Source organism: Alligator sinensis, unplaced genomic scaffold (assembly GCF_000455745.1).
Source record: "Alligator sinensis unplaced genomic scaffold, ASM45574v1 scaffold308_2, whole genome shotgun sequence".
Classification (NCBI taxonomy): domain Eukaryota; kingdom Metazoa; phylum Chordata; order Crocodylia; family Alligatoridae; genus Alligator; species Alligator sinensis.
The window spans coordinates 2,030,419-2,043,563 of record NW_005842082.1 but is presented as its reverse complement, the minus strand read 5'-3'; the positions used below and the strand labels follow the sequence as shown (position 1 = coordinate 2,043,563).

Genomic DNA, 13,145 nt, shown 5'->3' with positions numbered 1-13,145 from the left:
ATTCAGTTTGTACTTAAAGGCTAGGGAAAGACATTAAAAAAGCCTGAGCCTGAATTGATTCAACCCTTGCAGGTTACTCTAACCTGGTTAGGCTGAACCAGTTTCCAACACTACAGACAATCCCTCTCAACTGAGGAAATTCAAGCACGTGCCTTCAGTGGCTTAGGCTGGAAGCCGGAAGGGGTGCTAGAGCAGTCCTCTCTTCCCTTGCAGAGCTGAGCTGAGGCGGGCATGGCCAGGTCCCAACAGGGCTCTGATTAGGGAGGAGTGTAAACCCCCAGCCTGCCTGCAGTCCCAGGCTTTTCCCTGCTTGCTGCTCAAGGGGCAGGTTGTTGCCAGCCCCCAGCTAGCACTGAGGAAAAGTTGGTGTGGGTGTGTGGAGTTCATTAATCTGTTGCTGTTACAGAGATTTTCAATCTCCCTCCCTGCTTCTGTATACTGTCTGCAGCAAACCTGACAGGCAAGCAAGCTGCAGGGGGGGGCGTTGATAACAGTGTCACCCCTATCTTAGTGTTTATTGCCCCATTAACAAAGCAAAGGGACATTACCAGCTACCTGTTGATTCTGCCTGTTGATTGAGCATGGACACAGAATGTGGTCTACTAGCTAATACACAGATACCTTCTCTGCAAGGCAGAGGGGAGGGGGGCAGCAAACAGCTGTTAAACAGCTTTTCTAAGGAAGGGCATTAAGCTACCTGTTAAATAGCTCCAAAAAGCCTGTCTGCCTCTGTCATCTCCCACAGCACAGACTGTAGCTAGTATGTGACCTGCTAGCTAATGCAGAGGTGTCTGTGAGGGACAAGGGAATGCCTGCTTAGCACAAAGTGCGGAGGGGAGGTGGGAAGCAGAAGCCAGGCAGGTGCCTGCAGAGACTGCCGAGCTCCAGCATGGGACAGACATTGCATAAACCAGTTTGAGCCATATCAGTTGCCGGAACCCTTTGCGACGTACCCTCGTGCCCTGCAGGTTCGAGTTTTGTTTTCTTTTCTGTCTGTAACCGCAACTTAAGCAAGTTTTCCAGCCTGCACCACTGCCATTTCGGTGTAAGTAAACAATCTTTTAAACTACCGCTACGCGTCCGTGCCTAATTCCAGCTCGAAGGCCTTCCCTCTCCACCCCGGCGTGCCCGGGCTGCTGGCCACAGCCCGCGTGCACCGCGAAAAGGACTCGGGTCGCTCCCGGCCCGCACAATGAGGTGTTTCTGGGTTGCAACACCCCTCCTCAAATGATAGAATTGTGCTTACCTTGTACCACCCTAGATGTCCCAAGACAGTTCACAAGCAGAAGCCTTTTGTGGCAGGTTATAACATGCATGAAGCCTGGAGCTAGGGACAGATATTCAAAAAGCCAGAGCCTGAATTGATTCAATCTTTCCAGGTTAGTCTCTAACCTGCCTAGATTGAACCAATTTGCAAGTGAACAGACATTCACGAAATGCAGCCTGCAGTGGCTCAGGCCAGGAGCTGGGTGCTGGAGCAGCCCTTGGCTGCAGGAGCAGCCCTTGGCTATAGGGAAGCAGTACAGGGGGGAGGGCGTGGTCAGCCCTAGCCACAGCTTGGAGTGAACTGGCCACAGAGCAGGGCCCCTTAGGCTGTGATGCCCTCCGGCATCTGGCGAAGGGGGCAGGGGGGGACTAATCCCGCTGCTCAGCCCCACGCAGGGAGTAGGCAGCAGTAGTGGCAGTGGTTGGGGCTGGCAGACTCTGCTGCGGTCCCCCGGGGGCAGAGGGGAGAATAATTCCCCTTCTGCCTCCTAGCCTAAGGGGAGCCATGCCAGCCGGTGTCTAGCTGCATCCCCGCCACTGCAGCAGCAAGGGAGGAGCACCCGGAAGACCCTGGTTTGGGTCTGTGGGACAGGGAGGATGGAATTCAACCCCCTCCCCAGACAGTTCACTCCAGGCCTCTGCCTGGTGCTAGCCATGGCCCTGCCACTGGAGCAGCCAGCAGAGAAATGCAGTTGACCTCTGCCGTGTTTCAGTGGGCAGAGAGGAAAGAGAGTTTGCTTTCCTGGCAAGTGGTAGGATTAACAGCACTGCTGACATTCTTGGCTGGCAGCTTGCATGGTCGTGCACCTGAGGAGAAGATGGGATGATTAGGAATATAAAACTTGTCAGACCAGGGCACTGTCTGCCTTAGTGTCCTGGCTTTGACAGAAGCCAGCACTAGATTCTCTAGAGCAGCAGTTCCCAAACTCTGAGAGATTGTGCACCACCAATTTGAAACAATACAACCTTAAGTACCACCAGCAAATTTTTGTCATATAAAGTAATTATAATAAATCTGTTAACACGGACAACTGGTAGGTTGTCTGTGTACCACTGGTGGTATGCATACCACAGATTGGGAACCTCTGCTCTAGCGAAAAGTATAAAAAACCCAAACTCCACACATTAAATTTTGATAGATTAAACTAATAAGTTTTTTTCACAGATGATGTTTGTTTTGAAACCTCATGACTTTGGGTATGGACAAACCCCCTCTGCCCCCTGTGTTAGAAGGAGTTTATATCCCTGCCAAAACCCTTTTTCTTCTCTCTACTATTGTACCTTTGGATGTTCTTGTATTTGATTACATTCTAAGTAGGACTGTGCATATTTGTCTATACATTCTGAGTAAGTTGCAAAGCAGGGATGTTAAAATCATGTGTGCCTCTGTATCTGGACTGCGAGGAGTTTCATGGGCCAACTCCAGGCCTGGAGTAATTGGTGGAGTGAGTAACTGCACGAGGGTTAATTTTAGCTGTTGCTTCCCTCCCCACCACCGACATATGTGCCTAATGGACGATGTTGTTGGGAATTGAATGGCAGGTCATGTTCCTGCTCACCCTGCCCCTAAATTCCCAAACCCTTTGCAAGTTTTACAGACCAAATGAAATTGCCCCATTGGCCAGATCTGGCCCACGGGCCATAGGTTTAACATCCCTGTTGCAAAGCAAATAACCACTATGGGATGAAGCTGCATAATGCATTCTAGTTTGGTGGTCAGTGATAAAACAAACTTTTAATTTCTTGGCTTGTTTGAGGAGCACAGCCTTAATTTTGCATTTGCTGGAGCATGCAACTGTGGGCTTTTCCAACTCTGGCACCATTAAAAGTGACATGCTCTCAGAGCTTGAGTGTGGAGCCCCACAGGCTTACGTCTCCTTAGCAAAGACTTTTGTGTTGGTTTAAATAGCTATAGAATCTGATTGCCAGTGCAGCCTCTTCTACTGCATTTATGTATGGATGTGGCCTGACAGACATTGAAGACTAATCTTTTCTTCCTGGGGTGAGAAAAACTAGCCTAATTCATCATTCATAAAATACAGGGAGAACCATGCTTTCACCATCTGTTGAGACATTGCTTGCTCTGCCTTTTGTACTTAAAGTACAACCCCAAGCTGGAGCCTCTGCTTTTGGAAGCATTGCACATTAGCAAACTAGAACAAACTTTCCTTGTAATGTGGTCATACTTGTCGCCATGTGGATAAATAGAGTTGGTTTAGATAAAATTATATATGGGTGTGTAACTGGAATGCAAGGGGTGCTGTGAGTCATCACTTCATTACTCAGAGAAGCTGTGTTAGTGACTGAGAATGGTGGCAGTTGGTGACAATAGCATTAGGGGCTAAGGGGGATGTAGTCAATCTCAGTGCATCACTCCTGCCTGCTATGTACTTGAGAATATCACAAAAGCGTGGCAACAAATTAATTACAGTGTGTTCTACGTTCCTCATTGTGGAGAGGGAAAAGAGATCGGGGGAACGGGGATTGGGACCGCTCTGGGCGAGCAGCGTTTCCAGAGCAGCTGCTCTTTGAACTGGGAGGAGGCTGTGGCGTGCCAGGGGCGTGGCGGACTGGGAGAGAAGAAAAAAACAGTGGGTAGGCGGGGTGGGGGGAGGAAGAGCCAGGGAATGGAGACTGGGACAGAAGGGTCCTGGGAGCTGGTTCTGACAAAGAGGGTAGGGACTCAACCGGGAGGACAACCCTGGAGTCTCTGAAGAAGAGAAGATAATCGACTCGCCTAGACGAGGCAAGGGCAGTGGTAGAAGCCGCAAGAAAAATAAGAAGCGAACCGAAAAACAAAGGGGAACAATGACGGATTCCCAATGGGACGAGTTCAGGGCAAGTTCATTTTGGTTTCTTTTTTTTGTTTTGTTTCTCCGGTATCGTTTGGGGATCCTGATTGGGACAGTTGGTGCCCTGGGAGCCAAAAAGAGAAAGGGAGAAAAAGAAGAAGAGACTGAAGGAATTTTCTATGTAGTTTAATGAATGAAAGACCAAAAACAGTTAAAAATCGTTATTATCTCTTTAATGTATGTTGTTTTAAGTTAAATAAACCCAACGAAATGTCCTGGAAAACTGAAAAATAAGAACAATTAAAAAAGAGTATTTTGGTTTACAGTAAAGCGGATTGACCAACCCTATAAAGAGACAAGTGGATTCCTTTTAGTGGTAAAGTGTAAAGTGTCTGGGGGTTCATCCAGAAGAGCAGGAAGCGAGACATCAGTTGACAAGAAAAAGGTTCCATCCGTATTGCTGGGATCGTTCTGCATTCATAACACCTCCCGACTGATAACTTCGAGTAAGATCAAGACATGGTGGACGAGAGTGAGTTTTAAAACGTGGGAGTACTCCAGTCGGGCTTCCTGGGAGGTAAGAGCAGACAAAGGGAGCGCATCACACACACGCTCATTATTCTGGGTTGCTCGTATTAGTATCACATAAATGCTAATGAAGAGGATGAGGGCACAAGCTTTAGGAAGACCCATGGTAAACTACTATTTGCTTAACAAGCACTTTAAAGTGCCTTCCTGGTTCTGGTGGGTTAGCAGATGCTTTGAAGGAAGCAATGAAAAATGTTGGCATTTCTTCTGTCTGCTCCCTTCTCTTTGGATAAACCACTTTGCTTCCCTACATGGTAACAAGGAGCCTGTTCTCATCAGTATGAGTAGAGACCATGCAACATGTCTTCTTACATAATTGGCTTGATCTCTGCTTCTGCTTGGACTTGAAACACTGTTCCTAGCAACTCCAGGCTTCTGTCCCTACTGGTGTGTTTGTGTTTCCACCACAGCTTCCTAATTGTTCAGTAAACTTAATAAAAAGAATTGCAGAGATGAAATTAAAAGGAGCCAGCTCTTGGGGTGTTAAGGACTCTTGATGTATGTGGAAAAACAGGGTCATGACACCTGCTCTGTGAGCAGCCTCTTCAGGTTTACAAACTCTGGAATCTGTTTTACGCAGGCGAACCAGGAAGTGCTTGAACTTGGCTAACTCTCCAGAGGCCTTGGAGCAATGAACTCAAAATCTTTTGTTTCCTCTGACCTTAAATCTGAAGGACACACAGTTCCTTCCAAGACACATTCTGATCTGCATGGCCCTGGTGCCAGAGCATTTGTTTATCTCAGTGGCTGCTCCTTCATGGACTTCCAGCCAGTGCATCACTTTACAAGTCACTCCTCTGATGCAGTTCCTATGACAAATTACTCTTTCGATGCTTGCAAGCTCCTAGTGCGGTCTAAATGTCAGATGTTTATAGTATATCAAACTAAAAGAGAATTCACATCCATTATAATTATCTTTCTAATGCCACTAGGTTGGTGGGACTGGTGCTGTTCCTTCTGTACTGAAGTACTGAAAGTTTCTTTTATTTTTCCTTTTATCTTAAAAGTCATAAGAACAAAAGATAGAGTAGATAGAATTTCTGCACTGCAGTCTGGCTATAGGGAGCATGTCTGCATGCCTGATTGGGATATAAAAATCATATCCACAGACTGAGATGGCTGAGAACAGGAGACCTCTCCCATGACAGGTACACTTATACTCAATTCTGTGTGCAACCAGCTACTGTTGACAAAGCAGAAAACAGCTTTGTTTTTCCCCAACCCAGCTCTGCCAATACTCTGGAACTGTGACTTGTAGCCTGTCAGCCAGATCATCTCTCTTAAAATCTTAGATAGAGGGCTGGAAGAAACCTCAGGAAGTCATCTCATTCAACCCCCTGCTCAAACCTAGACCCTCCAACCCAAAGTTATACAGAAATCTATAGAAGAACAGGAAATTCAGTTTGGGTCACCAGATCCCAAGTTAGTGTCCTGGGCTGGGGAAAGACATTAAAAAAGCCTGAGCCTGAATTGATTCAACCCTTGCAGGTTACTCTAACCTGGTTAGGCTGAACCAGTTTCCAACACTACAGACAATCCCTCTCAACTGAGGAAATTCAAGCACGTGCCTTCAGTGGCTTAGGCTGGAAGCCGGAAGGGGTGCTAGAGCAGTCCTCTCTTCCCTTGCAGAGCTGAGCTGAGGCGGGCATGGCCAGGTCCCAACAGGGCTCTGATTAGGGAGGAGTGTAAACCCCCAGCCTGCCTGCAGTCCCAGGCTTTTCCCTGCTTGCTGCTCAAGGGGCAGGTTGTTGCCAGCCCCCAGCTAGCACTGAGGAAAAGTTGGTGTGGGTGTGTGGAGTTCATTAATCTGTTGCTGTTACAGAGATTTTCAATCTCCCTCCCTGCTTCTGTATACTGTCTGCAGCAAACCTGACAGGCAAGCAAGCTGCAGGGGGGGGCGTTGATAACAGTGTCACCCCTATCTTAGTGTTTATTGCCCCATTAACAAAGCAAAGGGACATTACCAGCTACCTGTTGATTCTGCCTGTTGATTGAGCATGGACACAGAATGTGGTCTACTAGCTAATACACAGATACCTTCTCTGCAAGGCAGAGGGGAGGGGGGCAGCAAACAGCTGTTAAACAGCTTTTCTAAGGAAGGGCATTAAGCTACCTGTTAAATAGCTCCAAAAAGCCTGTCTGCCTCTGTCATCTCCCACAGCACAGACTGTAGCTAGTATGTGACCTGCTAGCTAATGCAGAGGTGTCTGTGAGGGACAAGGGAATGCCTGCTTAGCACAAAGTGCGGAGGGGAGGTGGGAAGCAGAAGCCAGGCAGGTGCCTGCAGAGACTGCCGAGCTCCAGCATGGGACAGACATTGCATAAACCAGTTTGAGCCATATCAGTTAAGTCTGATACTACATTCAACCAGGTTTATCTCAAACCAGCTTCAGCCATTTTCAAACTGGTTTATGTGCACTTAACATCTGTTCTGTTACAGGTTTAATCACTTAAGCCAGTTTATGTGCAATGTCTGTCCCTGGCCAAGAAAACCCCTCTATATCAACAGGAGTTAGCCTGAGTAGAGAAATATAAGTTTTAAAGATAGGTGTTCTTAATTGATATACACTGGGTGCATCTACACAAAATGCTAAATGTGCAATAGACTAATTGTACTGTGCATTACCATGTCACAGCAAAATCTCTGCTAATGCGCTAATGCTCAAGTACTCTGCTAATGCATTATTACAGATACTAAACTGAATGTGCAGTAATTACGATACATTAATGAATGTATAGACATGCCCACTGATATGTACATCATCAGTTATGTACACACTGATCTTTGGAGTCATTCAGGATCACTGTAAGTACAGACTGAACCATCTACAAACTGCACTGGGGAGATTTTGTGCTGTAATTAGGTCCTTGCCATGTGATCATCTTTACAGTTAAGACAGAACAGAAAAAGTACGTAGTTGAGTCATTCAATTTACACAGCATGTGGCTTGCTTAATCTGAATTTTCTATCTTCAGGATTATATTGAAGATGAGCTGCATTATGCTAGACTGACACATGAAAACATCATAACAGTATCACATGATATGTTCAATAATTTCTTTTCTTGACATTGTAAACAACTCACATTAGTTTCAGTAATTTACCTCACATCAATTCTGGTCTGTCTTGTGATGTTATTGTTTTTGCCAATATATTTCATGCAAGATGGTCAGTCAAATTAGTTTGATTTAAAGAGCAAAATCATCACTGTTGTGAATTAACCAGATTGCTTAGACACAACTGTGTGTTCAGTTACTGGAGGGGCATGTAGATTTTGTATTTTAAATACCAGAAGAAAGCAGGCCAGAAATTTCTTGAATGTTTTGAACGTGCATAAAAGAAAAAAAAAAGCCTCTTTTTTTTCTTACGTTTCTTTTTTAATATTATCACTTTGTGTACTATTGCTCTATCGACCATGGTGAGCTAGTCAAACAATGTCTTTATCCAGCTGGACTGTGAACCTAGTAGTGGAAAATATCTCACACAACAACATCTGAGTTTAAAAGATTACTCCTTTTAGGCCATTTGAAGACCATTTTCTTGGGACATAAAGGACAGTGGTGAGATCAAAGTTATCAGGGTGGAAGGTGTATCTGAAATGTTTTCCTCCCAAATCAGTTGGCACCTTTCCATCCATTTACTTTACATTATGGATTGTCCAACAAATGTTCATTGGGGTATTTTGATGATTCATTGAAGGAAGCTACTCTTGCTTTTAAAGGAGCTTTTCAATATTTGGATTCATCTGGAGGCAGGACTTCTCTCCTCTCAGTACAAATACACCATGAAGTTTGTGACTATCTATGAAACCTGACCAGTTTTATCTTTATATATATATATATATATATATATGGATAAAGTTTCTTGTGGCATTCAAACTTCCTTTCCAATCTCTTCTTTTCTTTTCTTTTTTTTTTCTGATGTCTCCCAACTTGTCATTTTATCTTATTTCAGAGGCATGGGTGAAAAGAGGTAACCCTTCAAACTCTCATGTGACTGAAGATTCATTAAAGAACAAAGCTGAACCTAAATCACAGGGAACCATTACCTCCTCAGTTCCTCTACCAGGAAGTGTTACTGACTACTTGGATGAAATGCAAGGGCATCCTTCATATGAGATGAAAACTATTATGATTGATGAGGAATCTACACAGGGTAAGCCCCACTACAATAGGTTAAAAAATGCAGGCAGATAGCTGTTGATTTTTATATGTACATTCAAGAAGATAGTTCCATAGTTCCATTGCAGTAGTAGCTGGTGTGTCCCATAAATGTTATGATCTTTATCTGTTATGAATTTATGCAGATTTCCATACAGATTTAAGTGAGACCTTCTATTTCAGACTTAGAGGATGGACTGATTCTTACACACTGTTGTATGCATCATAAATAATCCTATTGAAATTCATAAGTTTACAACATAAAGTCAGTGTGGAAGGAAAAAGGAGGATGTGATAGAGCAGCTCCTTATTATCACAGGGGAGAACTCAGATTTGGATAAAATACATATTAGACCATGAAATGTGGTGGTTCTTTTCACATGTGTTCTCTATGAGATACTCTCACTGCTGGGATAGAAAACTCAAAAAGGGCACATCTACACATCACCCTAGATTGCTGTAGCGGTATGCTACATCACTGTAGTGTGTTGCTATGACGATGTATGGTGACATGGGTTTACACATGACCAGCAGCTACTTCACCATAATGGAGTGCTCCATTTTAGCACACTGCTACAGTGAAGTAGAGGTGAAAACTGTGCGTTGTGCACACAGCGCAATATAGGCCATTACTGCATCAAAAGGAAGTATTACAGCTTGGCACAATAACAATTTCAGCATAGGGTGACATGTAGATGTCCCAATGAAAAAGATTCACTGCTTATGGTATTAGCTAAAGGTTTAGGAAATCTAGGTTCAAATCACTGGCCTGAAAACACTGTTTGCAGTGTGGGCAAACCAGTGTACACAAGCAGTTGTGAAGTTCCTACAAGTTTAGCACCAGAATTTGGCAATTGCAAAGTCAAACATTTTGGCAATAAGCGAATAAAAGGCCAAATGCTCCAATACCCAGCTAACTAGGTTGTTAAATGCTATTACCTTTTCTTAACCCAGATAAAACAAATGTAATTGATAAAAGTCAGATCCTCAGGTGTGTAAGGGTTAAATCTTCCAAACAGTAGAAGTCAATCAGCACAGCCCTAGGCATCCGGATATTTGAGGCAGCAAAGCCAGATGCCTACTTTCCTATCTTGCCTGACTGGTTGTGGCTTCAGGCTTAAAGACAGGCCAAACAGCTGCTCTCAGGCTGTGCAACATACCTTATTCCTGAAGCAACATCCAGATGGTATATATTTCCAGCCCACTTTTGCCCACTTGTGAACTTAAATGAGGGTCCTGCTGCCCTCCCTGACAAAGTAAAGGGTATATAGGAAGAGCCATCCTAATGCAGCCCAGTTAGCCAATCAACCTAAGTAAGGATGACTAGTATGGCTGACTTGCAGTCCCATTCAGGATACTCAAAAATACAGAGTCCCTATACCTACTTTATAATGTGGACAGAAAAAAAAACTTTAATTTTATGGCTTCAGAAGGCTTTGACTTTTCAAAGTTTGCTAAATGTCTAATATTCTACCTAGTTTGTTTTGCTTGGGCCAAAGTATCTCTCTCTTTTTTTTTTTCCTTTTGGCTTAAGACATACTTTGATAAAAATGGGATAGTGGCTACAAGCATTTCAGTACAAGTCTTGGTATTCTTGTAGGGGAGTTAATAGTTATTTCTCCATTATGCAAAGTTGAGTTTTTAAAAAAATCTCTTTCACCTGCTTCTTCAGGTCACCCTTGTGTTAGCTCTCCAAGAAGACATCTTCATCCAGTAGTTCACTGATTTTAGGAATATTCATCAGTCTTTTGGTTGCATTGCCAAACTCAAGGATGCTAAGTATTTCCTGAAAATTAAATAAGAATAATTGTGTAAATAAATACCTTAGAATCTCCTTGCAAGGAATTCTAGAATATTTTTTAGCTTGCCTTTCATGTAAGTGATGAAACCAGGTGGTTCATTACATAGCTTCTTGATTACTGCCCCCAAGAAGAGATTACTGGTACTTACAAATCTCTTGTCCTTGTTACATGTTGTATTTTGAGCTGCTCAAATGTCAATGTTTGTTAGTGCTAGCTTCAGTTTGGAACAGTCACCTTAAGGCTAAAATCCTTCTCTGACTGCCCGCCACCTGCACAGCTCTGACTTGCCACTAGAGGGCTGGAAAACCAAGGAACTGACTAGGAGCTACAGTTCTGAGTTGCAACTACAGGGTTGGTAAGCCAGGATAGACTTCTATCCCTGCTGTAGGTGGGGTGTGAGAGAGATGAGGTAAGAACATGAAGCTGGGAGGCAGAGTTAGTGGGATGGGGATGGGTAATGATCTGGGAGGTGGAAAGGAAATGGGGATGGAGGAAGGATGGTGAAATGAAGGAAGTCAGCCACTGAAAGATAAAATAAAGAGAAGTAATAAACAAATTAAAAGAAATAAAGAGGAAGTAAATTAAAAAGAATCTCATGTTTTAATATATTGAGATTTTAGGATTGAGGTATGGGGGGTGCTGGTTGCACTTCCTTAGTTGGCTGGGAGCTAGGAACTGGAGAGGAGCTACTGCCCCTGCCCCAGGAAGGAAGCCCCAACTCATGGGTACCCAATCTGGCCCCCTACTTTCTCCCCTCGATCCCATTCCTAGATCTGTCTGTGCCCTGCAACCTGGCTAGTGGGCAAAAGTCTGCCTGTTTACATAGGGTTGCACCCCTAAGGGTGAGAGGGGGAGTTGCCTTGGTGACAGAATCCTGTGGGATTGTAGCTGGGCCTGATCCTGTGGCACAAAACTCAGGGCTCCCCTTTGTAAATAGGGGGAACCCCAGGTTTACCTGCTTGTAGAGACACATGCCTGGAGTCTTGAACTCATTCGTGTGTGGTCCTGGGGCTGGGACTGCTAATCAACTGATTTGTGCTCTCAGTCCTGGTCTGTACAAGTGTGTCCAAGCACACCAGAGAAATCTTGAATGGGAGAACCCAAGCAGGCATTACTGGGAAATGAGAAATACTGGGACCGATGGGATTGAGTCCCTGAGCTGCCTGTGCTCTCCTGCCTTTAAGTAAACAGATGTCTGTCATAAAAGTGTGTCATATTATGTCATCTATGTAGCAGCCACAGATTTTGGTCATTTGTGGTAAGAAAAAGGGCATGGACACCTGTTTGCTTGGCCTTTGTAACACCATAAGAATTTTTTATGGCAGCACAAAGGCAACATCTGGTTCCACTCTATGATAAATTCCAGAAACAATCCATTCACAGGCAGAAATACAGCTGCTGTATCCTTGGCCAGCAGACTTTATACTCAAAACAGCTACTCCTTCAGGTACTTGTTTGGTGCTGGTATTTGAATTGAAAGACATTATAATCGCTCTTTGTGCCATGCATTTGTAGAATTTATTTTTTTCCAGTGAAACTGTCAACATAGCATTTTACCTAGAAATAACTGGGTACATCTTGATTGAGCTGTTCTAAGCTCTTTTTTCCTGCATCTCCTCCACAATATAGCCTCACATTACAACCAGTTTCTTCTAGAATTCCTGATTTAACTTTGTGCCCTTTCCTATTTTTTGTCTGCCCTGTTGCCCCCAATATCTTGAATTCACCAACTTTTGGCCTATTCACCGCAACCTCTGGATCCCAGCTGCTGGTTTGGTCCATGGGCAGACCTCCTGGTTTCTGATGCGAGATTCAGATGACAGCTTTATCCATTCTAACAGATTCTCTGTGCCCGTGTCTTTCTACTGTATACATGAGCATAGCAAGTTAATGAAGCTATGGGAATGAATACCAGCTGAAGAGCTGGATCCTGATGTTTTAGAATTGTTAGATGTTTAGTATTTATTTCACATAATGGTGATGGAGATGGAACTAAATGGTGAAGTTAGATCTAGATCCAAAATGTTTCAAAGACTGCTCAGTGTCTGAGGGTTGGTTTGACCCATTATAGGCTTAACAGCCAGCTGGCTTCATGTAGATATGGATCCAAATTTAGCTTCACAACCAAATATTTGGCAAAAGTGTTCAGATCCAGCATTTTGTTTCGGATTTAGCTGAAGAAAAAGCAAAAGCACTGTGAATCATACAGAATGCCTGCTGATAAAAACAACGAACAACAAGATATTTCCCCCTTTCAGTTTAAATGTGTTAGATGAAATTATGAAATCAATTGAAGTTTTGCCAATTACTTCAGTGAAGCAAGATTTTCACCCAAGATCTTTATCAGCTTCATGAACATAAAGAAAAGAAGAGATTGCAATGGGAAAAAGTACTAAAATGGCTAAAGTTTCTAGTTTCAGAAAGACTTGCTAGAAATAGTTGATATAGAAACTACTAACTGTGTGGCCAGTGGTAGCCAGAAATTCCAGTGTTCGAGATGGTTTCAGTAAAGCTCTTTACTCAGATTTATATTGGA

General features: G+C 43.8%; 1 protein-coding gene across 1 annotated transcript in view; it reads left to right on the top strand.

Annotated features, from left to right (window-relative positions):
- Positions 1 to 13,145, top strand: part of LOC112550333 (centrosome-associated protein CEP250-like) — an 84,029-nt gene that overhangs the window by 13,483 nt on the left and 57,401 nt on the right. The window contains exon 3 of the mRNA XM_025204459.1: positions 8,602 to 8,802. Coding sequence (XP_025060244.1) covers positions 8,602 to 8,802 — 201 coding nt within the window. The remainder of the gene's footprint in view (positions 1 to 8,601; positions 8,803 to 13,145) is intronic.